Source organism: Ornithorhynchus anatinus, chromosome 2, assembly GCF_004115215.2.
Source record: "Ornithorhynchus anatinus isolate Pmale09 chromosome 2, mOrnAna1.pri.v4, whole genome shotgun sequence".
Lineage (NCBI taxonomy): Eukaryota > Metazoa > Chordata > Mammalia > Monotremata > Ornithorhynchidae > Ornithorhynchus > Ornithorhynchus anatinus.
Window position 1 is genome coordinate 45,674,407 of NC_041729.1, and position 27,362 is coordinate 45,701,768.

General features: G+C 39.9%; 2 protein-coding genes across 2 annotated transcripts in view; one reads left to right on the plus strand and one right to left on the minus strand.

Annotated features, from left to right (window-relative positions):
* METTL9 (methyltransferase like 9) overlaps window positions 1-27,362 on the minus strand; it is a 51,344-nt gene that overhangs the window by 4,274 nt on the left and 19,708 nt on the right. Inside the window, exon 4 of the mRNA XM_029057556.2 lies at window positions 20,360-20,544. Coding sequence (XP_028913389.1) covers window positions 20,360-20,544 — 185 coding nt within the window. The remainder of the gene's footprint in view (window positions 1-20,359; window positions 20,545-27,362) is intronic.
* IGSF6 (immunoglobulin superfamily member 6) lies at window positions 1,188-16,425 on the plus strand. Its single transcript, XM_029057557.2, has 6 exons — window positions 1,188-1,273; window positions 4,195-4,554; window positions 7,398-7,504; window positions 8,920-8,979; window positions 9,774-9,851; window positions 15,108-16,425. Exons 1-6 carry the CDS (start codon window positions 1,207-1,209, stop codon window positions 15,162-15,164), a joined length of 729 nt encoding a protein of 242 aa, XP_028913390.1. The 5' UTR covers window positions 1,188-1,206; the 3' UTR covers window positions 15,165-16,425.

A 27,362-nucleotide genomic window follows, 5' to 3' on the forward strand; every position in this document is an offset into this window, starting at 1 on the left:
GGACTGTGTCCAACCCAAATACCTTGTATAATACTAATAATAATGACAGTATTTGTTAAGCACTTACTATGTGCAAAGCATTGTCCTAAGCGCTGGGTGGGGTTACAAGGTGATCAGGTTGTCCCAAGTGGGGCTCACAATCTTAATCCCCATTTTACAGGTGAGGGAATTGAGGCACAGAGAAGTTAAGTGACTTACCCAAAGTCACACAGCTGACAAGTGGCAGAGCAGGGATTAGAACCCATGACCTCTGAATCCCAAACCCAGGCTCTTACCACTGAGCCACGTGGCTTTTTGCATCTTCTCCAGCACTTAGTACAGTGCCTGGCACACAGTAAGCACTTAAATACTACAATTATTATTATTCTCTCATGTTTTTAGGCACTATATCAACTCTCTCTCTCTCACTTCACTGATCTCCTACTGCAACCCAATCCACACACTCCACTCACCTATCGCTAACCTGCTCTCTGTATTTCAATCTCATCTATCTTGCCACCGATCCCCTGCCCACATCCTGCCTCTGGCCTGGAACTCCCTCCCTCCCTCTTCATATCTGACAGTCCACCTCTTTCCCCACTTTTAAAACCCTCCTAAAATCACATCTGCAAGAGGTTTTCCCTGTGTACATTCCAAGCGCTTAGTACAGTGCTCTGAACGTTGTAAGCGCTCAATAAATGCTAATGAATGAAAAAGCCTTCATTTCCTCTATCACCCTACTCTGTGTCACCTATGTAACCACTTAGGGCTTTGATACTCATCCCAGTCTCAAAACACTTATGTATATATCCTTATACTCTATTTTCCCTTTCTGCAATTTATTTCAATGTCTGTCTACCCCTGCAGACTGTAAACTCCTTGTGAGTAGAGATCATGTCGACCAACTATTGTACCAAGCATTCAGTACAGTGCCCTATTCACAGTAAGCAAATACCACAATTGGTTGATACATCCAAGGATTATCTAACAAGGAGAAAAAAACCCCAACCTACAGCACCCCAAAATGAACTCAACACTGAAATCACAAATTCAATGATGAAATCCTGCGGCTTCAAATGTTTACACAATTTCAGAAAGTTTCTGAATATGGTTCCTGGTTAGAGTTCCCCTTACATTTCCTCCACCCCTTCCACTCACATCCCTCCCCTTAGTTCCTACTCATACAAAAACCCTAACTGGGTCATTTCTAAAGAAACACCTAATAAAATGGACACCATGAACCATGTTAAGATCATTCTTGCTCTGAAAATCAACCTCATTTTATCCAATATTGGTAAGACACTCTTTCCTTTTATTTAAATCAATTGGCATTTTTCTTTTGCTATATGTTGGGGGTTTATTTTCTATAATATGTTAAATATTAAATATCTATTACACAGTGGAAAATAAAATACAACTATTTTGACTTTCAAATTAAATAAGTTGATCAATCAATTTTATTTATTGAGTACTGTGTGCAGAACACTGTTCTAAAGGCTTGGGATAGTATAATATTACCAAGTTGATAGATATGTTCCCTGGCGACAAGGAACCAACTGTTTTATTGTCAATCTGAAAATACTTTTTAATTTTGTACTAATTCAAATAAGTATACTTAACTAAAGCCAGGAAAATACATTTATAACACGTAAAGAAAATATTTGCTCTAGGCAGCAATAAGGAAGGCTATTTTAAGATTCCATGCAGAGATAGAAGCCTTCACACAAAATGGAGTTGAAACACTTCATATTTTTCAGAACTGGAAAGAAAATATATTTTTCCAATTTGTTCCCACATGATTTTATTTCCCAAAATTTTGTAGGGAAAGTAGTTGTTCATTATCTTATTTCACATAATAGTAATAATAATAATAATAATTATGGTATTTGTTAAGCACTTACTATGTGCCAGGTACTGTTCTAAACATTAGTGAAGATATAATCTTTGTGTCTGAATTTAATTTGGCCTGATATTTGCATTTAAATGTTATAAAATTTAAAAAGTAGTGTAAGCAGCTTCTACAGGACTTTTCGGGAACTTTCATACGAGCCGACTGTAGGGCGGCATCTGCTCAAACTTCTCTTCCTTAAAAATATTTCTCAATTTAGAGAAAAAAATGTAGTGCCACCAATGGCAGATGTAATTATTGGAAACTCTGAATGTTCACCTTCTTTTAGGGAGTGTGGGCTAGTGAAGGGGCTGGTAGTCAAGTGTTCTGGGTTCAGCTTCTGACATTTGAGGAAACTGCAGCCCATAAGGTTAAGTGGCGGGTCCCAACTTTTTCAACTTTAAAAGGGGATAAGGACCTTTCTTTTTCTCACAAATATATTAAAAGCATAACACATATGAAAGCTCTTTGGAACATAAAAGTGGTGTAGAAACCCAAGGGATTATTATTATTTTTAATACTATCATTACCATTGGAGTAGTCCTTTTGAACTCTCTCCCATTAGACTGTAAATCACCAGAGGGCACAGACCCTATCCTGTGCTTCTGGTGAACTGTCCAAAACCCTCAGTACAGTGCTCTGCACACACCAGGTGCTCAACTCCACCAAATGACTGATTCGCATAGTCACAAGTCACTACAGAAAGCGATCACTTCATTGTGCTCAGAACCCAAGATTAGTGAATTTGGACCGCAAAACTCTGGTTTAATTAGACCTGAGTAGAAAGTTAAATTATCTCAGTAAAAGGGGTTGCATTTAGTGAATAGGAAGAATAGTCTGGTGAGTAAAAGCAATGAAAACAGATTAGCTATGATAATCTCACTCCTACTCCTTCCCTCCTCCATCCCCTTCTACATCACCTACATACTTGGATCAGTACCCTTTAACCACTTGATATTCACCTCCTCCATCAACCCTGCATCACTTATATCCATAATTAATTTTAATGTGTCTCTCCCATCTAGACAGCCAGCCCGTTGTGGGCAGGAAAGCGTCTACCAACTCTCTTGCACTGAACTTTCCCAAGCACTTAAGTACAGTGCTCTGCATACAGTAAGCACTCAATTAATACAACTGATCGATTGACAATCTTTGATTTCCTTTAAGGCTATTTATGTGTGTGTCTAGGATGATTATTTTCCTTTTGTTATCTTCTCTGGTCACTGCATTTATAGCTTGGGTCAGACAGATTGGTGCACCAGAAACTGTATTTATGCCTGGCATACTATTTCAGTTTCTAATCCTGGCTCTGCCACTTGTCACCTGTGTGACCTTGGGCAAGTCCTTTCATTTCTCTGGGCCTCAGTTCCCCCATTTGTAAGACAGGGATTGAGACTGTGAGCCCCACACTGGACAGGGTCTGAGTCCAAATCGATTTGCTTGTATCCATCCCAGAGCTTCATAGAGTGCCTGGTACATAATAAGTGCTTAACAAATACCATCATCATTATTATCATTATTAATTGAAGCACTTGGCCTCAAATCCTTTTCCAGCCTGGAGGAACTTCAGTCTAGAAAATACTCTTATGGCTAAGAACCAATGACACAGATTATTTTTCAGTTTTATTTATTGTTATAGGGGCCAAATTTGGTATGAGTCCTTGCCCCCAAACATATAACCAAGTAGGAATTAAAAATTCAATTTGGGCCAATTCAAATTTTCCTTCCCCAAACTTCCTCTCTGGAGATTAGTCCACTCCTAAATAAGTGATACTAAATCTCCAATTTACCTAATAATCACTCATGTCTATCCAAAGAGTCGGGGGCAGGCCATTTCATAGTGGGGAACTCCTGCAGGCTTTTCTTATGGGACTACCATGCTCATGTCAGGAAAAATTGCTAATTAAAACCTGGGAGACAGATTTTGGGCACTTTTGTGCCTAAATCTGGTGGGAGGAGAAAATAGGAGAATAATACTTATGGTACTTGTTAAGCACTTACTATGTGCCAAGCACTATCTACAGCATTGGGGTAGGTAGAAATTAATCAGGTTCGACACAGTCCCTGTCTCACATCAAACATTCAATCGTATTTATTGTTTACTGTGTGCATAGCACATGGGACTCACATTCTTAATCCCCATTTTACAGAGGAGGGAACTGAGGCAGAGAAGTTAAATCACTTGCCTTAGGTCACAAAGCAGGCATGTGGCAAAGAGGACTCTGGCCCTCTCCAAAATAAAAATCTAAAATATGAGAGCAGCTAAACAAAGAGGAAAAAAACCCAAAGCACTCCCTCCTAAAGCTATTTCTTGTTTATTTCAACAGGTTCGACAAAAGCCTGTCAAGTTACTGTTAGACAGCCCTCCCTCTTAGAAGTGGACTACACATGTCAGGAAGTAACCATACAGTGCCATTTCTCTGCTTCTGGATGCCCCAGTTCCCCACTCACGGTTCTGTGGTTTCGCCAACACACTCGCCAACTTGAGAATTTATGCCTAAACCAATGTTCAAGAGACATGGGAAAATTTACATTGACTGGTTTAACAAACCTAAATGAAGCTTCCCTCACTGTTAAAGCAGTGAGTTTAAATGACAGTGCAATTTATTTCTGTGGAATAGCATTTCCAGAATCAGATGAACCGGGTTCTAAGCAAACTGGAGGAGGAACAATACTGGTGGTAAGAGGTCAGTTATGAATTATTTCAGTTCAAACCACTGTAATATCCATTGTGCAAAAATTCTGGTTCTACTAAAAAATTAATTCAGTTCACTTGAAAACGATGGGGAAAATAAATCCATTTAACTAAGGGCCTGATCTGAAAACTCATCAAAAGGAGGATGGAACCAGATCTAAAAGCTAGCCATCTTTCAACTTTGCTTCCACCCACAATGGGGGTACTTGAGATGGTAATTAAAACCAATAAGTACATTTTGGTGCTCAAACTCTTCTACTTCAATACTTTTTCTAGATAAGGATCAGCAAAACCAAACAACCAGATCCGAGCCAAATCGTGCATACGGTCAAACTTCAGATATTTTGTTAACCTTGACATGAAAAAAATGCACTTTACTGAAGAAATTAACATCTTTCCCTTAATTCATGAGATAGGACTTTAGTAAGATTCTGCTCTTGCTTGTAATAATAATAATGTTGGTATTTGACAAGTGCTTACTATGTGCACAGCACTGTTCTAAGTGCTGGGGTAATAATAATGTTAATAATAATGTTGGTATTTGTTAAGCGCTTACTATGTGCTGAGCACTGTTCCAAGCGCTGGGGTAGACATAGGGGAATCAGGTTGTCCCACGTGGGGCTCACAGTCTTAATCCCCATTTTACAGATGAGGGAACTGAGGCACGGAGAAGTTAAGTGACTTGCCCACAGTCAAACAGCCGACAAGTGGCAGAGCTGGGATTCGAACTCATGAGCCCTGACTCCAAAGCCCGTGCTCTTTCCACTGAGCCACGCTGCTTCTCCAATCAGGTTGTCCCACGTGAGGCTTTCAGTCTTCATCCCCATTTTACAGATGAGGGAACCGAGGCACAGAGAAGCTACGGGACTTGCTCACAGTCACACTGCTGACAAGTGGCAGAGCTGGGATTCGAACCGGTGACCTCTGACTCCCAAGCCTGCGCTCATTCCACTGAGCCACGCTGCTTGTATGGAGGAGGGGAATGAAGAAAGCCGGAGAAAGGGGTTTGTGAGAGAGTATCTCCATCATTGGTCTGGCAACTCCAAACTAAATTGGGGGATTGGGGCTCCTGTCCTGACAACACTAAGCCTAGAATGTTTCCTAGGGCTGGAGAGTTTCTGGGCTGCAGAGATTTTCAAAACTCTTTACCCACACATCTAGAAGATGGGATCAAGCTCAGGGCTATCAGAGACTCCCTTAGTCCTCACAGCCACTCCCAGGCAGGCTGGGATTCATAGACTGCACAGTTACAGCCTCTTAGGCTAGTGGATGGCTCCAGTTATAGGGGCAATAAACTTGGTGGCAAGACCGCAAAGCTGGATCATCAAGCTTTGCAATAAAAATTATTTCGCTATTGTTTTAAAAATTATGGAACTGTTTAGAAAGAGAATTTTGCAGGCCAAAAAAAAAAATTTCTGAATTGCAATCCATGACTTTTATTTGGAATTTTTAATGATCTATTTGTCATCTTTTATATGTGATTTAAATTTCCAAAGGCAAAGCCAACAAAACATGGGTGCTTGCGTGAATTGTTTATTAAGAAATGTGGATAAAAAAGAAGAAGAACTTTTTAAACACATGGGCATTCTGCTTTACAAGCAGATACTCCATCTATAAAGGGAGCCCCTTTAATGATGGGAATGGAAAAGGAATAGATAACTGAAATCTGCAATGCTATATCTGGTGGGAAACAGATCCTCAAAGTAATGGGTTACCCCAAAATTTTACCTCATTGCTACTTTGCACATGTTCCTGTGGTTTGCTGACTTCAGCTATGTCCTACGTAAAGTAACCGTTCCTCTTACACGGGGGGAAAATACAAAATGTGAAGATAGACCAGATTTGTTCCACTTAGGCTTAAAATTCCAAGAAGTTTGTGCACAAATGACAACGTCCCTAACATGAATAAGCCCTGCACAGAGATGAGTTCTCCCACACCCAGTCTCCTCATGTCCCATCATACCCAGATGAATCCATAAACCTGCTTAAACTTGTCCATTTATGGCCTGACTCAACTAGTAAAATTTCTACGTAGCCTGGGTGTGATTTCTTTTGATTCAGGCATATTTACCAAGTGCTTACTTTGTGCAGAGCACTGTGGTAACTGCTTGGGAAAGTTTGTAGACACGTTCCCTCCCCACAAGAAGCATGGCTTAGTGGATAGAGCACGGGCCTGGGAGGAAGAAGGTCATGGGTTCTAATCCCAGCTCCTCCACTTGTCTGCTGTGTGACCTTGGGCAAGTCACTTCACTTCTTTGTGCCTCAGTTACCTCATCTGTAAAATGGGAATAAAGACTGTGAGCCCCATGAGGAACAGGGAATGTGTCCAACCTGATTAGCTTGTATCGACCCCAGCACTTAGAATAGTGCTTGACACTTAGTAAGTTCTTAACAATTACCATTATTGTTATTATTATTACGAAGGAGCTTACAGTCTAGAAGTATGGTACAACAAATCACTTAAAAATATTCTGCTGTGTCCATCTAATCTTATGTAATTACCTGTACAACACTGGTGTTTTTAATCACTAACACAGGATTCATCTAACTGCAGACAATTCTCAATTCTTTAAGTTAACAAACTTTCGAACTGAGACTACACGAAGAGCTGGTGAATTGGAAATGGTCCTATCTCTTAATATTCAGATAGCTATTGAGCAAGGGGACCCTTCCAAGATCCTAACCTGAGAGGCCAGAGTAAATCCAAGCTACCCCCTCTATCTTTTCCTCTATAACTTTATATATATATATATATATATATATATATATATATATATATGTAAAGAGCTCTGGTGAGAATGTGCTTTATATTTGTTTCTCTTTTTATTTAAAAAGGGACTAAGCTTCTCGGCGATAAAGAACATAAGCTCCTAATATCCCTATCATCACTGCTGTCTTTATATATCATTGCCCTATTTGCAACCTTCATAATCCTCTACAGAGTGAGTTAAATTTACTTTTTTTCCTTTGGGTTTTTCCTTAAGGCTTCAGCATTTTCAATGAGAAGACCATTTTCACCTCTGCACAAATTGCAAGCATCATTAACTAGGTTTCCCAATTTGCACTTTATTTTGCAGCACTTCTGAGTGCCATAATTAGGGTAGTTTTTCAGAAGGTGTAAAATTTGCATTACTAAAATATTATCAATAAGATTAGACATTGCCTTTAAAACAAATCTTTAATAAGGTGGTAGTACATGGGATGAGTATAAACAAATGGGTATCTAATTCCACGCAATTCTCACCATCAATCTGGATAAGGTTCTACTGTGTGACCACTACTTCGCAGGCCTGATGGGAGGACAAACTATTTCCCAACCCACTACCAAAATCATTTGGAGGATTCTGGGAGGAGGTTGTCTCCTCTGCTCTCTGTCAATAGTGGGAAAGGCCCACCTCCCATTTTGGGAGCGGAGGGGCTAGCTAGGAAGAGGCTGTAGGTTTAGTTTTGGCCTTACTGTAGTGTGATTTCTGCCTCCCTGCTCCCCTAAGATCCAGCCTTAAGAGAACTTCATGTGGCAAAGAATGTCTTTTGCCCTGGGGTGAAAATGAAGTTAGGATTAGTTAATTTGGTGTGGGGGGTGTGGGGGGGGTGTGGGGGGGGTGTGGGGGGGTGTGTGTGTGGGGTGTGTGTTTGGGGGTGGGGGTGGGGGTGGGGGGAGAAGCGTTTTAGACTGAGCCCTTTCTCCCATTTTCCCCAAACAAAGCTTTCAGCTAGGCAAGCCGCATGGTCAAAACGCATGTGTTTGACTTGTGATAGTCAGGTCATCCGCATGGCCCTGGCAGTCTTTGACCTCAGTGGCTTTGGATAAACACTTTGTAAAGCTAAACTTCTGCAATTTCTGTTGTGATCCTTCTCCTATTCGCAGTGCTGATTAAACAGTATGGTGCTCTGCACACAGTAAGCACTCAATAAATGCCATTGATTGAAATCCTGATTTTGATCTTGTTTTGCTTAGGAATTTGGTTGCATCATAGCTACCGGGGCCTCCACAAAACTCTCACTGGGGACTGGCTAGAGTTTTTAATCTCGTACTTGTCTTTGATAATTTTGAACAAAGATTGTCAGTCATTTTAGTCCCAGTCTGGTGGGGCAAAGCAGCTCCAACTTCAACCACCCAAGGAAAAAAGTCTCAAAGTCTAATACCTACTTGAGGGGGGTGTACATATGTAAATATATATGGTACACAAACCTTTATTCCATAATGACAGTGACATTAATTCTTTTGGTATTTCATTTGCCAACATATAAGTTCAAAAAGAAATATTTGAGTTTTATATTAGGCAGCAAAATATTTGTTGTAAATCTTTAGAAAATATAACATCTGTATTTTTAAATGTTTTCTTATTTTTGGCAGTCAAAATTCAAAATACTGAGGAAAACAGGAATGGATGAAGAACCACAACAGATGAACAAAGTATGTTAACAGCCTTTCAATCTTGTTTTACTATTTCCTACATTTCTTAAGCGATATATACTTTCAGAGTATGCAGTACAGAAGAGAAGGAATAGCAATTAATGTAGCTGAACAAGGCGGAAGGTTCCGGGGCATGAGGAAGCAGTGTGATGGGTGAAGATAGAGTGTCTCACCAGGAACACATTAACAAAGTCTATAAATAATGCCATTACTGGGTCAGATCAACAATCCACCTATTCCAGTATTTGGTCTCTGGCAGTAGCAAGCGAACGCTTTGGGAAACTCTGTGATTGCTGCCCTCCAAAACAGCCATCCTAATATTTATGAATCACTCTAATATCCCGAACTCTTCCCTTCTATAGCCTAAATTTTCCCTGTCGTTATTCATAATGGGTTGCTTATTCTTGAATTGACCCAAGATCACTGTGAAAGAAGGGTTTTCTTTGTTTTCATTGAACCTACAACTTCAAGGTTTTTCTCACTGCTCAGCTAAAGCCCAGCCCAGTATGTAGTGCTAATAGTTCTGCAAGGACACTACAATGGCCCATTTAAATCCAATTAAAAGGAGAAGTTTTCTCAGCCAAAAGAAAAAACGGATAAAATTTAGTAGTTTAATCTCTCTTCTGGCTATGACACCAATTTGTGCTGGAGCTTTCACTTGATATACTTAACAAAAAATTTTCAAACAGCAAGTACTTTTGAAAAACTAGCTACTTTAAGTATAGCCATCATTCCTTCTCAGCCCCCAAACTGAGCTTCAAAACAAAACTAATTTGTTCTCCTCTCTTTAATAGAAGAGTGGACGCCGTATTTTTCAGGAAATTGCACATGAACTATACCTTAAGAGATATGTGGAAACAAATCCTGAGTCTGTAAGTATGAATTAACAGCAAGTGATCACTGCAAATTTAGCAACGTATTAGTTTGAATTGGAGCATATACATTGCACAGATTTTAATGGTCAAAATAGGAATTTTTTTTAAACCTAAGTTTCTCCCAGTTGATTTCTATCAGTTCAGAAAAGGTGCATTCCTAACAATATTAAACAACAGTTGAATGCCACTTCAACACTTCTGAGTTGCCTAAGCACTTGGGTGCTCATTCTCCCTTCCCCCAAGTAGCACTTACGTATATAACCTTTAAATTATGTTGCTTCCTCCTACCAGTAGTTTATTTACTGTCCAGATCTCCCACAAGATGGTGAGTTCCTTGAGAGCCAGTATCATGTCTACTAACTCTACAGTACTGTCCTAAACACTTCGTATAGTGTTCTGCACAGAATGAGTGCTGAAAAAATACGACTTGATTGACCAGAAGTCCTGCATTAAACAGGGTGTTCATGAAATTTTGGCTGCGGTCTTTCTCATTCAATTTATGACCAATGGAATCCCATTAGGTCCTGCTTTCAGTTTAAGCAGTGGAGGCAGTTATGTCTCTGCTGCAGTCAGCAGAAGCACGAAATCAAAGACTGTAAGACTTGCCATTTATTGGGTCTGCCCAGTGGTCCGTCCAGGACATTCGGAGGATCGCATAGTGGACCCCTTCCATCATCCATCCTGACTCATTCTAATTTTCCCCTCTGGTAATCCATTATGGATCTCTTGTCCTTGAATTTCACCCAAGGGGTGTGAAGTTGCCTCTTGCTTGTTTTGAACTTTCCCCCTTCAAGCTTCAATGGATATCCTTCATGCTGCTGTTAGGGGATTGGGTGAACTGCAATTTTTTATTCACCTGTTTGCAGCCATCATAGTTTTGAGGGATTCAATTACATCCCTTCTCAGCCTTTATCTATCCTTTTCAGATTAATCTCACATGGAAGCTTTACTATTTCACTGGACTATTTGGCTGCCCTTTTCTCGCTCTATTATGTCCTTCCTCAGTGTCAGGACCAGAGCTGTATGCAGTATTCCTGATTTCTTGGCTTCAAAGAGTGGCAAAACTGCTTTTCTTATTGTTTTGAATCACTTTCCTGATGACGCTTAGCATCAGTTAGCTCTTAGCGCTGCCATCTCAGATCCATTTAGTCAACTCTGATGTATTTCTTTTCTACATCTTGACAAAGCTCAGAATCCATCATCATGTAGTTATAATTTGGAATATTTTTCTCTAGATATATTGCTTTGCACTTTACCTACCATTTTCTGACTACTCAGTTTTCTAAAGTCTTCCTGCAGTTTACCCCAATCTGCATGGTATTTCTCTTCCCAGAATAGCTTTGAGTCACTGGCAAATCTGGAGGTTTCACTGTACACACCCTCTGCCTCATCATTTATGAAGATGTTAAGCAAAACCATCCTAGAACTGACTCTTGGGGGCACCATCTTTACATCACTGTGTACACAGAAAAGTGGCCATTTAACACCCCCCATCCTCCTTTGTATTTTCCTGGAGTAGAAAACCGAAATGCTTTTTGTTAAAACAAAACAAAACAAAAACTCTTATTGTGGAACCCGGTCAAAGACCTTCTGAAAGACTCAATTAGAGCCATGGTTCTCCGCTTTTCCCATGTTTATTTACCCTTTAAAAAACTCCAGGAAATCAGTGAGGCATAATTTCCCCTATGGAATCCATGTTGTCTTTTCTTCAACTGGTTTGATTTTCTAAGTGTCCATTAACCCTAAGCTTGATTATAACCTCTACCAATTTTCCAGGTATAAGAGTGAGGTTAACCAATCTATAATTGTGGGAGCACATCTGGAATCCTTCTAATAGATGGGAATTATATTGCTAATTTGTCTAATTTCCCATTCAGTGGCCATTTGAAATGATAAGGTACTCACTCTTGCCAGGATTTTGCAACTTCCCCTCAGCAAACAAGTGACTGAGTTCTAACTGAGGAGCAGCATGGCATAGGGATAAGAGCGCATGGGTTGGAGTCAGGAAGCTGAGGTCTAGTCCCAATTCCACCAATTGCCAGTTGGGTGACTTTGGGAAAGTCACTTAACTCCTTTATGCCTCAGTTTCCTCATCTGTAAAATGAGGAATACTCATCTTCCTTCCTCCTTCAATTGCACATCTCATAGGACAGGGTTTATGCCCTGATTATTCTATATCTATCCCAGTATGAAGCAGTGTTGGGCATATAGTAAGCACTTAAATATCACAATTATAATTATTAGGGAGGATGCATTAGCCCCGTTAATTTTTATGTCTCTTTTATACAAGTCACTTAACTCCTCTATGCATCAGTTTCTTCATCTATACAATAGGAATTCAATCCCGGATCTCCCTCCTCCTTAGGCTGTGATCCCCATGTGGGACAGGGACATGTCTGACCCTGATTAAGTTGTATCTACCCCAGTGTTTAGGGCAGTGTTTGGCATAGTAAGTGCTTAACAAATATCACACTTATTATTATTAGCTTATGTATTTGGTCTAAAACATCCTAGGTGGATACCACAATTTGATCCAATTCTTTTGACCACCCTGTTTGAAAAATATTTTTGGATGTGGCCATCTCTTTTACATCTTCTACAGTAAAGACCAAACTAAAGAATTCATTAAGATTCCCAGTTATATCCTTTTCAACCTTGAGTGTGATTTTTAACCTATGATCCCAAAATTCCAAAAGGTATCTTTTTTAGGGAATCTTTTATTACTAGCTTTGATGTCCTTTGAGAGGTGGTCTTCAAACTCCGTTTTGGTCTGCCTAATTTCAGTTTCCAGTTTTCACTCCAGCAGCCATTTTTTATGGATTTTTCCTGTTCTCACTCTGCTGAGCTTTTCAGTTTTTAAGGGAAGAACCTCTTTTTCCCTGCCACTAAACCACATATGTTTTCTGTTTGGTTGCTTGCCAACCGCTCCCCGCCCCCCTTTTTTTGGTACTGCAGCTCATGCTTTACCTGGACATCTAAAATGATGTTTTTAACAGTTTCCAGCCTTCTACCAGGCCACTTTTTTTAAAAACAATTCCTTACAGTTTTTTTCTAATTTAGGTATGCATTTTTCCATAGTTCCTTTTTCTAAAATTAAATATCCTATAGTTGAACCTTTCAGGCTTTTCAGCCTCCTCCAGTAAGAATGTTAAAATCCATTCTATTGTGGCCTCTTTGCACTGTAGTTCTCCCATATCTTCTTGTACTAGGTAGTAAGCACTACTCAGAATTTAATCCAGCATATTATTTTTCTTGTGAGTTATAGGATTAGCTGTTCCAAAAAGTCATTTTTATCCTATCCAAGAACTTTACCCATTTCTCATTCCGTTCATCTGATCTATGTGAACTCTTTCAAAATACTACCTGCTACTACTAGCTCCCTCAGTTTCTCATCCAATATTTCTGATTCTCTGCCTCACACTGGTCAACTCCTGCTGAGTTATTTAGTTATGGGTGGAATTTCAATCAAAAAAGATTCCAAAGTATTCCTTGTCTCTGGTGAGATTTTTATGCCATCCCCCCAATATGTAGTGCCATATTACCCATATTGGTACTTCCTATAGAGGTTATATCCTGGCAGTGTTGTATCCCACTGGTTTGTCCCTCTTCACCAAAGCAGAGATGCCAATTATATCAGCATCCAAGCATCCCAATCCATTATATTTTAGACTTTTAGCATTACTATAGAGCATCTGTATATTTGGGCTCTGTTGCATTCCATACATGCCAACTTTAACATTTGATAGAGAGGCTATTTGCCCTCCTTATTTTGCTCAAATGATCCATATGACTGCCTGCCAAACTTCTCCACATCTGAATAACTTTCAAGACCTAATAGAGTAGCACCAGAGGTGAAGGAACAGTAGTAGGTGAGTGGAAACCCTGGAAATATTCTAGAAAGGTTGCTTGGCCCAGGCCCCTGCTTCCATCAAGACCCTCCAGGTGACAGATGAGTAGTTGTTTTCTTGAAAAGTCTCTTAAGGATGGAGACACCCTAAATTATCCTGGTAGCTCATTCTGGTATTTTATCTCACTCATAATCAAGAAAGTTTTCACGTTCAACCAAAAATCTCTCCTGCTTTAATTTAAGCTCATTTCCTCTTGTTTAAACCTCTGTGGATTTGGCAAATTGGTGAGCACTTACCCATAAAAGCTCTTTTATATAAAGGTATCAAGTCACTCAGCTTTCTCAACTCTAAACAACCCCAGGTCCTTCAAACCCTCCTTTACAGGGTCTATTTTCCATTCCTTTCATCATTTTTGTTGTTTTTCTGGCCCTTTCTAGTTTCTATACATCCATTTTAAAGTATGGTGAACAAAACCAGTCACAATACAAAAATAAAAGTCTGGCTCTGTGCGGTATTAGTAAGAGGGTTTCCCTCCTGGATAATGCTCATTATACCGCTGTTAATACATTCCAATATCATGTTTGCCTGTTTTAATGATGGCATTACACAACTGACTCATTTAGCTTCTGGTCAACTCTGACGTCCGTGTGTTTTTCCACTGTACTTGTGCCTCTCCGGTCTTTCCTCCTCCTGAATTTGGGTCGTTCGTTTCATCCCTAAGCGCACTATCACTTACTTGTCCCTACTGAATTTCCACCTGCTTTTGGAGGAAACAAACTTTCTAGTTGGTACAGGGTACATCGAATTCTTGTTTCTTTAAGTGTTAGTAACGTTACTTTAGTATACCTGTAATTTTGATAAACATGTTCATGCTTGAGAGAGACCCTGATACAGACCCCCAGGTTGGCCCTGAGTCACTGATGGGTTTGACGTTGGAGCCACCTGTGTGCACTCACCAAACAGTACACTAGTAAAGAGAATACTTTTCAAGCTCTGTCAAGAAGGAGATCATATGGAACAGAATTAAAAAACAAAAAAAAATTACTGAAGTTTAGAAGGTGATAGACCACGTAGACAAAGGAGAAGAAATAGATGTGACCTATCGTAGAGAATATCTCTGGCACAGTTTTTGTTTTTCCACAAATCAGAGTTGATTGTTAAATTCTAGAGTCCAAGCCCAGCCTCTGTCATTGGTACCTGAACAAGTGAACAACTAGTTTCATTCCTCTTTCTCTAACATGACAAGAACACTTTCCCTGCCCCCCAACTCTCAAAAACATTGGGAGAACTATTTATTCTGACCCCATACAGACGTTACCCACATCTGGATTCTACTAGATTCCTCAAGTGGTAAATGGTTAGATCAGGCTACTAAATTTAAATGTGGGTCATTTTATTTTTGCAGGTGAGGGAAGACATCATCTATGAAAACAGAAGAGGATGTTCCAACCTGAAATATTAATATGTAACTAAGCCATTAAAATCTAGGAACTGGAAGTAATGATACTGGTCAAAATATATTTAATATGACCCACAATAGTTAGGGCATCTGGAAATACGGCAACTGACCACACCAAAATACAAAATGTCAATTTGCTAATTAAAACAGAGGGAGTGAAGGTTGGGAAAGAATACAAAATGCAACGAGAAGCAATTAGTGAAAAATGCCTTAGACCAACCCAAAGCAATTGGAAAAACACTTATTTTCTTCCCCTTAAAATCTGCTGCCACTTCATGGAAAATTCCAGGAGGTTTTCTATTTGCAGAAAATTCCACTTAAAATTACATTTCCTGAGTTCCTCTTATGCAAAATATTGCATTCATGAGCTAGACTGAGCTCAAAGTGAAGCCATCTTTCTCTCTCCCTGGCCCAAAACCCTTAAACGGGATTATTACTAATAGCAAGATTTTCCATCTGTGAGCTTCAAGGCTGAACTACAACCAGCTACCTTCCTGGGTGGTGAAGGTGAAGAGGAGAGGGGGTTTGGTACCCACTGCCTCTGTCAATCCTTGGTCTCTCCTGAGGATGAGACAGACAGAAGGTTTGAGCACGACCTGAACCACAGCAGGGCCATGTGGAGGCCATAGGTCTCACAGAGATATCTGTAGCTGTGATCCCTTCCAATACCTCATCTCCCACAACCCATTATTTTCTACAGTGTAGTATCAGAGTCACAAGACGGAGTAAGTTCCATCTCCTTATTGACAGAAGACACGGCAGAACTGTTCGAAGCACCACGGCACATCAAGGCACAAGATCAGAGAATAGAGAATCATTTTATTCCAATTTAGATTCTGTAGGAATATAAAACAAAGAGATACTATACAGAGATAACCCTGCAGCAACCTGCACTGGAGCTACTCTGACTCTAGGTGTCACCGCTGCATCGCCAAAGAGAGGGGAATGTTCCTTTTAATTTACAAGTACATTTGTATTATTGATTTTAACAAATTTAAGAGGGAAACATCAGAGGAAGTGCCAAGGGCAACAAAAACATTTATGGTATCCATTAGCATTTCAGTAATGAACACAGTATGGATTTTCCTTTGAAAGTCATTTCAGTGAAAATGATCGGTAAAAGGAAAAAAATCCATGGCTCTTCAAAAGGTGTCCACCCTTTGAAAGGATTATAATAGTCGTCTGTTTATTATACATGCATGCATTTTCTTTTACTCCTTTGTTTTAAACTGGTTGTAAATAAAGTTTCACTCTAATTTATGGAGTAATGCTTGGCATTCAATATTTTTCTTGTCATTTGCAACTCAATCCCCTTATTCTGTTGGAAACCAAACGTTGGATTTTGGAATATGCAAAAAAAAAACTAAAAAAGGAATTCAAAAGTGAACTGATGGCATATAGGATGAAATAAAAAACTTAAGCTAGTTTGCAAATAGGCACTCATCTACTCAATTTACACCAAATGAGTAGAAAGAATGTTGATTCCATTTATGGCATTACCTATTGGCCTCCTGGGGGCTGGTAAAGTTTTTTATGGGTTTTTGTTTGTTTGTTTGTTTTTAATCTTCACATGGGGCTTTTTAAAACTATTTTAAACCTTTTCTTTTCCCGAAATATAGCCTAGGACCCAAAGATCATCCTATTGGACTCTTGTAGCATTAATTCATTTGGAATGTGCATCTCCAGATGAATTTCCAGAGAAGAGGGAATTAGCTTGCCTTTTTTGCTTTCTCTCAAATTGCCTGCTTCAACAAATAGTTTCCATGACATAAAACAAGGGCAGTTGTGCAAATGGGGGTGGGGGAAACACATGGGAACATAATTCTGGGACCTCCCAGGCCCACCAGAATGCAAAGCTTTTAACAGGATATAAATGATTTTGCAGTCAGAGTTTGGTGGGTAAATAACTTCCATTCCCACTACTGCATAAGAGCTGACAGATTTTTCACTGTCTGAGAAATGACAAATGGCTCTTGAAGTTCTTTAACCAAAACTGAAACATCTTGATGGCGAATGGTCAGTCTAGGAGATGTAGAAAACTAAACTTTATAAGGAACAGGACTAAATCTAATTGAACTAGTTCAAGGTTCACTTAGATGCATTTTAAAAGGCACCGACAAATATTTCAGACTTTGAACTGCGAGGAAGAGTGATGAAGAAAGGCCCCCAAATCAAAGGAGTCAAGCAAGAAAGAGCAAGTCACAGACGCTAGTTTCCTTTCTAGTGGGCTGCTGTGATGATGCTCGAAGCATAAAATTGGTTGATTTTTGTTTCGTTTATGAACTGTTTTTCCCTACAAAGTGAACCACTAATAATTATTTTGTGACAGCCAGAAAACAGAACCAAAACACAATCCTTGACATTCTTGTTAATAACGCTGTAAACGAATCTCAGGCCGCTAGACTGCAATGCACACATTAATAAGATGTATTTTAAACTTGATCTTCCCAAATTACTCTACTTAAAACAATACACCGGGGCCATGATTTAATGCAGTTCAAGTGGCCCATAATCCCAAGACTTTATAATAAGCAAGATCCTGTTACAGATAGGGACCTTTTCAAGGTTAAGTTCAAATGAAAATTTAGGGGTGCAAGACACGAGTCCTGACTCCAGAATGAAGGGGGCAGATACCTCCATGGGCTTGGCACCACGAGGGCAAAGCCATTTAACTATGCCCCCTTACTTGCCTTTGGTACCAGTCCCCATAAGGATGAGCCATCTGCAGCAGCTGAGCCCCTTCCCTGCCCAGTGCCACCCTTGCCACCTGCCTGCTGCTGTCATGGGTAACTAGCAGAGATTTCCCAAAATGAGCCAGCTGGGTGGAAGCCTTCATTGCCAAAGCATGAGCTACACTGAAGCGTGAGCCACAGTGACTCTGGATCAGTTGACATCATTCTCTGTGGAACTGCAACTTAAGAATGACGGCACAAATGACGGCAGCTGGGAGGCAACGGTGGCCCTGGGCAGGGAAGGGGTGCAGCGAATAGAGACCGCTTGTCCTCGTGAGTATTGGGACCAAAAGCAGCCTTGGGCTCCCCTTCCTTCCTGCTTTCTCCTCCCTCTCCCCATTTTTCCTCTCCTTTCTTTCTTCTCCCTACCCTAAGTTCTTCCTTTCTTTTCCTCCCTCATCCACTCAAAACTCGGCCTAAACACTTCTCATTTGGTGCCCCAACCCTGAATGCTCCATTCCCTCAATGTTCTACCCCAAATTCAGCCCCACACTCAAAATGAGAAGTTGGCATCCCAGTTCCACACTTTGAGTTCCACACAAAAGCAGAACACTCTTACTGTGGGGCCTTAAAGCAATCATCAGAGTTTGGCTTCTTGCTAACTCCTCTAGGTTAAAAACACTCCTACAATATACTCTGTGATAAACTGTTTCACCAATAATTACTTTTTTCACAAAAATAAGGTGCTATCAATTGAGTACCTAAAATACATTTATCCTCAAATATCGTTAGCACAGCCCAAATCAATCACCGAGTTCACACAACCGAATCACTTTGCATCTTGCTAGCCTCTGAAAGTTTCACATGGAAATCATCAGGCTCTAATTAGTGGCTTAGCAGAAGGAAATGATAATAAAGAAGGGGTAGCAGAGCAGTTTCCAAGGTTAACACAGGCCACCAGCCCCAGCGAGAATTCTTGGGTCCGGCTTACAAGATGTCACTTACCAGATTTTCTTTTACTCAACAAGCAACGCTATGTCCAGGAGACTGATTTTCAGTCTATTACCCAATTCTACTTCCAGATAGTCAAGGTTGCAAACACCAGGAAGTGAAGTCTGTGTTTAGATTTATGGCTCTTCCCCTGTTCTTCCACCCCATGCTATGCCAGGAAGTTGCATTAAAGTTCTACCATGTGGTTAGCCAACAGGATGCAGAAGGCAGCCCTCCAGTATTTCCAATGATTGCAAATGCAGAAAAATGGAATGAGGTTTTATTATACAATATCTTAGAACTTGAACAAGGTCGAGACACCACACACTGAGGTAAATTTCAAGGCAAGAGACTATATTTACTATACAAATATCAAGACGTTTCCAGCTATTTTTTGTCTGTAGGACAATACTGACACTTTCACTAACCACCATGTGAAGATGGATGATTTTTATGATTTTTCCCCCTCTTCTCAAATCCACTTGAAATATGCTAAGTCAACCATGAACATTAGAAAGGCCCATAGGGCCAGGACCTGAAAAAAAATACTAAGGCTGAGTGGTAAGAATCAGGTGAGAAAAAAATCTAGTAAAAAAAAAAAATCCAAGTAAAATCCATATCTTCTTGTAATTGGACACTGGAAACGTTTTTCAGGCCACTGATGTTCCCTGACCTCAAATGTCTCATCATGACAACAATGGTGAATGTCTGATGGGTGGAATTTCGAATCCAAGGTTGATCTAAGAAATAATCTAATTGTTAGAGCAGATTTAAAATATTAAATGTCTCATGAAAATGCATGCAGCAAAAGAAGTTTTGAGGTCTGTCTTCAGTCACATTTCATTAGGGACAGAGATTCAAACCATCCGATTGAAAAATCTGACTTTAGATTAATCATATAGCGACCAGAAGTTACATGAATTATGGAGCAATAGCAAATCAAATAATTCCTACTGGTACATGTTTCATCCGGAGAGTAGAAAAATTAATATTTCTAAAGAGCAAGGGGCATGCAATTAAAACACTATGTTACCAAAATAAATGATACATGTTGGAACACTAATGGTCTTCACTGAGAAAATGAGATAGCCAAGTTTATCATTTTAAGAGCCCCTGTCAAGAAATATAAAATGCAAAACAAAATAGCAATGGCATTCACTGATTGTGTATGGGATAGATTGTGCAGGCTGGACTATTTACAGCTGATTCTGTTTAAAGGCCAATGTGAATGGTTCGCTCTGCATTTGCAATTCTTTCAAGAACTCACCCTTCAAAACCCCAACCTCAAGCAGGCAGATCAAGCTGTTTATTTAGTGTGGCCTTCACAAAGGGAATGTTAGAGCCTTCTAAAAACCACATTAAAATGAACATTAACCAAGTGGAGCTTTTACATCGGTCAGTAGGGCTACTTAAATTACTGGTTAAACTTAACATTAGAAAGTGCTTAAATGAAAAAAGGATAAAACCACTGAATACCAGCAGGTACCTTATATCAAAATACCACAATGTGGCAACTATTGGACTGAAATTGCTTACCATTTTCCACATATGGATGAAAGGGAAGAACCAATGCAAGGACGACCCTGCCCCTAGTTGGCTCCAGGACACTTCTAATATCTTTTAATAAAGTCAGTGGCTGATCACAGCGATCAAGCAAATTCAAGCAGCTGATAACATCATACTGGAATCCTGTATTTTGCCATTCATTTATGCCAAGCACTCTAGAAAAAAAATGGGGAAAAAAAAGTTGACATACACACTTGAAAACTCTCTTAAAGAAAAAATATAATTTTAAGGATCTGATTTTTCTGTTTTCTACAAACTGATTCCAAAATATATTGATATTTATGGCGATAAAATAAAGGACAACCGAGGAATGAAGATGGGAGAGAAATTCAAACTTATGTTAAGAAATGCAAAAAAGCTAAAACTAGAGAGTTCATAAATAATATTCCTGCGGCATGCAGTCACTGCTATGTAACACACTTGTGGACAGGTAAAAAAAAATGGCTATTTACCCCCAGTTACAGGCATATGTTTTATAAACAGTGATTAAATAAATTAAAAAATATATTAGCATTCATTAATATAGCACACCTTGTAATAATGCTTTGTATTCCTATGGTCCTCTCTAAATTAAAAAAAAAAATGGTGTGGTGGGCATCTGACAAGAATTTCTGTTTACAGCCCAAGGCTGAATAAATCTTCAACCCCTGCAGAGAGATGCAGTTTCATATACTAAAATCTTCATATCCAAAGAACCTTGAAGGAAGATTAAAGCAGAGCACATGCTCTTACATTCTAAGGATAGGGCAAGGTATCCCGCAAAGTCGGAGCCATTCTTCATTGTGATGGAGGGGGAGAAACAGCCAAAAGTAGGGGAGTGCCTGGTGGGTATATAATATCTGTGCTGATGACTTCTAAACCAAAAAAACCTTCAAAACAAAAAAACCCACCTAGGGCATCTTGAGTGATGGAAAGAATCAGAAGGACTCCTGAAGATAGCTGACAAATGTGGGCAATGAAGACCACAGCAGTTGCTAACGTGGGTAGGGAAGACCACAACAGTTGCCCACATGGCTACTATCATGGCAGCTACCTGCCGGGCTATGGTGCTATAACAGAATCTGCACTATTTTGCAGTCACTTTGGTTGTAAATGAATTTTGACATTCAATTCTTGCATGCACTTTTCAATGTGCTGTACTTTGAATCAACTACTTGCTCCCTACATTCCATGCTCCAGAGGGATGACTGGCAGAGATAAGAGAATGAAATTCTACTGCATAGGTATTTGGCCTTAAAGTCCTCATTACTGGACTGAGATTTGTCTGCCATCTATGATGTGATGCTCCATCAAAGGGGAGGTATAAAACGTCCCAGTTTTCAATAAAGCTAAATGTATTTTCTTCAGTGCTTGAATATGCACTTCTAATGTAGGAAATGAAGATACTTTAGAAATAAAAGCTCTTGCCAACTGTAGTTTCATGTAATATAATGCATTATCACCAATATGGTTCTTGAGACCATTAGCTAAGTCTACAGAAGTCTACAGACATTACCTAAGTCTACAGGATCAAGGCTACATTTAGAAGAGCATTTTCATACAGGAAATTCAGGTATGTCCAAATTTTCAAAAGGCAAACCTTATGTGGCAGGGATTTTGTCTTTCAGATAAAAGTTACATTTTTTAAACCATAAACCACTAACCTAGACCATCAGAAGGGTCTTCTCAAGACCTTTTTTTGGATCTTTGGGCAAAAGAAAAGGATATGTAAGGCAGGTGAACCACAAAATGAGAAGCCAAAGTTGAAAAAGAAAAAAGGTAACACTCCTAACTGAACAGCAACTTAGACAATGGCCTAGAGTGCCTACACTAGAACCAGTCCTATCAGTATTTACTGAGGCCCACTCGGGAGACAAACAGAAATATAAGACACCAACCCAGCCCTCAAGATATATACAAACCGATGGACAAGATGAACAGACACAGACTGATGAATATATAATCATTTAAAGAACGTAAAAGATGACAAAAATAACACTTTCAAGTACATAGATCAATCAGTAACAAATAAAATTGAGAACATATAAGAGTGCTGCGGTGGCTGGGATGAAGTGAGAGTATTAATCGGGGGCATGACCTAAGAAGTAGAAGGAAAGGATATGGTTTGGCAAATTTGAGAGGAAAGGGCATTCTAGAGAAATGGGTCAGAGGTGAGGTGGTTTAGGAAGAACAAAGAAGAAAATAGGTTAGAGTGAGACAGTTGATTGGGAGAAGTGATGAGCAGGCAAGTGATGTACTTTAATCAGAATTTTAGAATGATCTACGCTGTTGTAGGTAAGATACACCAAGGAGGGAAAAGGCTGGGGGTTATACAGTAGTCCAGAGAGGTGGAGAAGGCTTGCAACAGGGTATTAGTGGAAACAGCATGGGTTGGGAGTCAGGCATCCTAGGTTCTAATCCCAGCTGTGCTACTGGCCTGCTGTGTGTCCTTGGGCAAGTAACTACCTCTCTGAGCCTGCTTCCTCCTATGTACAATGGGGATTAAAAATAACTCTTTTCCCTCACCTTTAGACTGTGAGGTCCTTGTAGAATAGGGACTGATCAAGCACCATGGCTTAGTGGAAAGAGCACAGGCTTGGGAGTCAGAGGTCGTGGGTTCTAATCCCGCCTCTGCCACTTGTCAGTTGTGTGACTTGGGGCAAGTCACTTAACTTCTCTGTGCCTCAGTTACCTCATCTGTAAAATGGGGCTTAAGACTGTGAGCCCCACGTGTGACAACCTGATTACCCTGTAGCTACCCCAGTGCTCAGAACAGTGCTTGGCACATAATAAGCGCTTAACAAATACCATCATCATTATCAAAGAATGGTACTTACTGAGTGCTTACTATGTGTTATATTGTTATACTGTACTCTGGCAAGCACTTAGTACAGTGCTCTGCACAGAGTAAGTCCTCAATAAATACGATTGACTGACTGCAGAGCACTGTACTAAGCAATTGGGAGAATACAATCCAACAGAATTAACAACACGTTCCCTGCTCAAGACAAGTTATCTTGTATTTACCCCAATGCTTAGCTGAAGGCTTTGGCTCTAAGAAAGTGTTTAGTACAACAACTATTATCATTAGGGTGGGGTTAGACAGGTTGGAAGAAAGGCTGGATTCACAAAATATTTTGGGGGAAGAACCGGCAGGATTCAAAGCTTACTCTGCTTAGGGGGGTGGTGGGGAAAACAGTGAGTAGTCCAGTGGAAAGAACACGATCTGGGAGTCAGAAGACTGGTGTTACAGTTCCAAATCTGCCACTGGCCTGTTGTATGACCTTGGGCAAGTCGCTAACTTCTCTATGCCTATTAATTCTCTCATCTGTAAAATGGGGATAAGATCGGCTTTCCCTTACCTCATAGGAGATGCTGGTTGGACCAAATGAGATTTAAAAAAAATGAAATTTGCAAAGATAAAATGTACACCCTGCTCTTCCATAGACTTGCAAACTTCTTATGGGCAGAGATTGTGTCTACTAACCCTGTTGATTTGTACTTTCCCAAGCTCTTAGAACAGGGTAGCACACAGTAAACACTCAATAAATATCATAGATTGAATGACTACAGAATATCGGTTTTCACTAAAGGTTTTAGTTAGAACACAGTTGAAGAATTAGAGAACATCATCTGACAACTTGAGCCTGTTTAGACATAATGAGCCTCAGGGTTGGAATCAAAGGTTTGTGTGCATGGATGCATACTTGTGGCATCAGACACCAAGAGTTTATTTTCTCTTATTCAGAACTTTGGGAAAACACAAGCCTCATGCTTTAAGGGAACTAAGACAAAGATGACATTAAGACTGTAAATTCGTGGGACATAGAACAGATATTATTGCAAAAGCATCTTGTGATAATAATGAAGCGGGTTTAGAACAATGTAACATCACCACTTCCACCTGTTCGATAAAGGGCATTTCGGCTTATACGCTCCCCTAATCAACTGTACCCAGACAGCCAGCTCATCCAAACAGATGAATAGGCTGTAACTGGATGGAGAGTCTCTCCATAGGAGACAGAGAGGATCTTCACTGGGAAGTAGATTGGAGATTACAATCAATGAAACAAAGATTCTCTATGTCCAACTGGGATCCTGATAGGAAGCAGGCTGGTGATGCAAGATGGTCAGGAGCACAGGGCCAATCAGCACCTCTGTCAGTTTAGTAGTAGCTACCAATTACGTTCATTCTGGGTCAATCAGGAAGCCGGCAATCTCACTACTCATCAGCACAACCTAATGCTTTTGGGCCCTTTTAAGTAACAAGTAAGAACGGATAGCACACTCTTCCAACATTAGCGGGCGGTCGAGTCACTTATTAGATTGGCAAACTCACATTCCATAAAATTATTCCAATTTGCCAGTTAGGATGACAAATATAACAGAAACATAAGAAAACGGATATGGGCTAAAACATATATGAGCATAAGCGGATACTCAGGTGTCTTTGAAAATACATAAAATTCAGGGATTTTATAAAGTATTCTTGAATATAATGCTTTTTTGAAACTTCTTCGGATGAAAATAGAAAGCTTCGTGTTCCCTTCAGCTATATTATTTTAAAAGTATATGTAAAAAAAAACCCCCAAAATAATGACTGCCACATCTAACTTTTGAGATTGAAAATTATTTTATTAGCTCATATTAAAAAAACACACCAACAACCCAGGCCAAAAGTAGATTAAGAATTTCCATGCCTTCAATCTCTATGATCCTTGTTTCTAACTCAGGCAACTGAACCATGCTATTTTAACAAATGTTTGTTCCCTTATTATACTTGTTAATCCCTTGATCACCACCATCAGTGATATTTATTGAGTGTTTACTATGTGCAGAGAACTGTACTAAGTGTTTGGGAGAGTACAACAGAGTTGGTAGACAAATTCTCTGCCTATAATGAGCTTAGTGTCTAGACGGGGAGACAGTGTCAAGCATTGTTCTAAGCACTGGGGTAGATGCAAGTTAATCAGGTTGGACATAGTCCCTGTCCCATATGGTGGTCACAACCCAAATATGAAGGAGAACAGGCTCGGAGGGTAATGAGGATTTGTTCTTCAATTCTAAGTAGGCTTGCTTTGGTAGAAAAAAGGAACCAACAAAAAACTGCTGCAGCCTAGAATCTGATACATCTGAATTTCAGTGCCATCTTTAAGTTATTTAAAGCAGTGCTTTCCAAACTATTTTGCTCCACAGCTTCACAGCTCCATTATTCCCACCCAGTCACAAGTCTATGGGAATGGGAAAGTTATACGAGTGTACTCACCACTCCTCATTTTTTTGGTGTGAATCAGAACCAAAAAAAAAAAGATTCTGGATTTCTATCAATCAGTGGTATTTATTGAGTGCTTACTATGTGCACAGCACTGTACTAAACACTTGGGAGAGTACAATACAACAGAATTAGCCATCATGTTCCCTACCTATAATGAGTTACTACTACTCTACAGAACTCTGCTTGCTTAGGAGCTCTATTGCCCATGCACAATAAATCAAACTTGGCAGTGCCCAAGTAGATGATCATTATACCTGTGGCATGCCAGCTGAGAACCAGTAATCAGTGATATTTAAAAAAAATCCAAACATATACACATGCTTATTGGAAGAAACATCATTCATATCAATCAAACAATGGTATTTACTGAGCACCTATTGGGTGAAGAACACTGAACTAAGCGATTGGGAGAGAACAATACATTAGAGTAGGCAGATACGATCCTCCTGCCAACAAGTAGTTTACAGACTCCTAACTATGCAAAAGATGCATTCTGTCTCCTGGAAACAAACCAAAAAAGCTATTTTGCTATGAGGAAGCTAGAGAAGATAACTGTCACATTTTAGAAAATTTCAGGTTCTAAATTTTCTTAAACAAATATTCCCATATATTCAACTTCTCAGTCTCATTTGTTGGTTCTTCTTCTGCCCCTTTCTCCCAACTGGTTTCCTCAAAGTTATTCTGGGTCCCCCACTCATCTTAATTTACACTCACTCCCTTAGGAACTCATATATTCCAATGGCTTCAACCTCCACCTCTTCAGAATGACTCAAAATAAACCTACTTTGCAGGCCCTGACCTCTCACCTCCCCCCCAGTCTCACAATGGCTTCTTCCTGCCTTCAAAACATCTCCTCATGGATGTCTTGCCAGCACCTTAAGCTCAACACCTAAAAGTGAACTCTTGATTTTGCCCCACAAATCCTCCCCTCCACTTTTCTCATCACAAATAACAATAATAATAATAATAATGATAATAATGATAGTATTTGTTAAGCACTTACTATGTTTCAAGCACTTTATTAAGTGCTGAGTAGACACAAAATAATTAGGTCCACATTGGGCTCACAGTCTAAGTAGGAGGGAGAACAGATATTGAATTCCCACTATGCAAATGACAGAACTAAAGCACAGACAAGTGAAGTGACTTTTCCAAGGTCACACAATAGACAAGTGGTGGAGCTGGAATTGGGACCCAGGTCCTCTGATTCCCAAGCCTATGTTCTTACCACAAGGCCATGCTTCTTCCCTGGCACATGACCATCCTCCCTGTCTTTGAAGCCCACAACCATGGCATTAACCTTGATTCCTCCCTCTTTTTCGGTCTGTGGATAAATCCTGTTGGCTTTCCTGCTACAATATTTCCAGGATGCTCCTTGTCCTCTCCATCCAAACATCTACAATGCTGGTCCAGGTACTTGCCATATCTCTTCTCGACTACTGCATCAGTCTCCTCACTGGTCTTCCTTGCCTCCTGCTTCTCTCCTCTCCATTCCATACTTCACTCTGCTGCTTGAACCTTTTTTTTAAAAAAACCATCATTCTGCATGCTTTCCCATTCCTCAAAAAATGTAGTTTTGGGTAACCCAATCCACTCTCTTCAAGCAAAAACTTTCTGATCATTGGTTTCAAGGCACGCCATCAGGTCTCACCCTCTTCCTTATCCAATCTCTTCTACTACTTTACCCCAACTCATATTCTCCAGTTCTCCCAAGCTCAC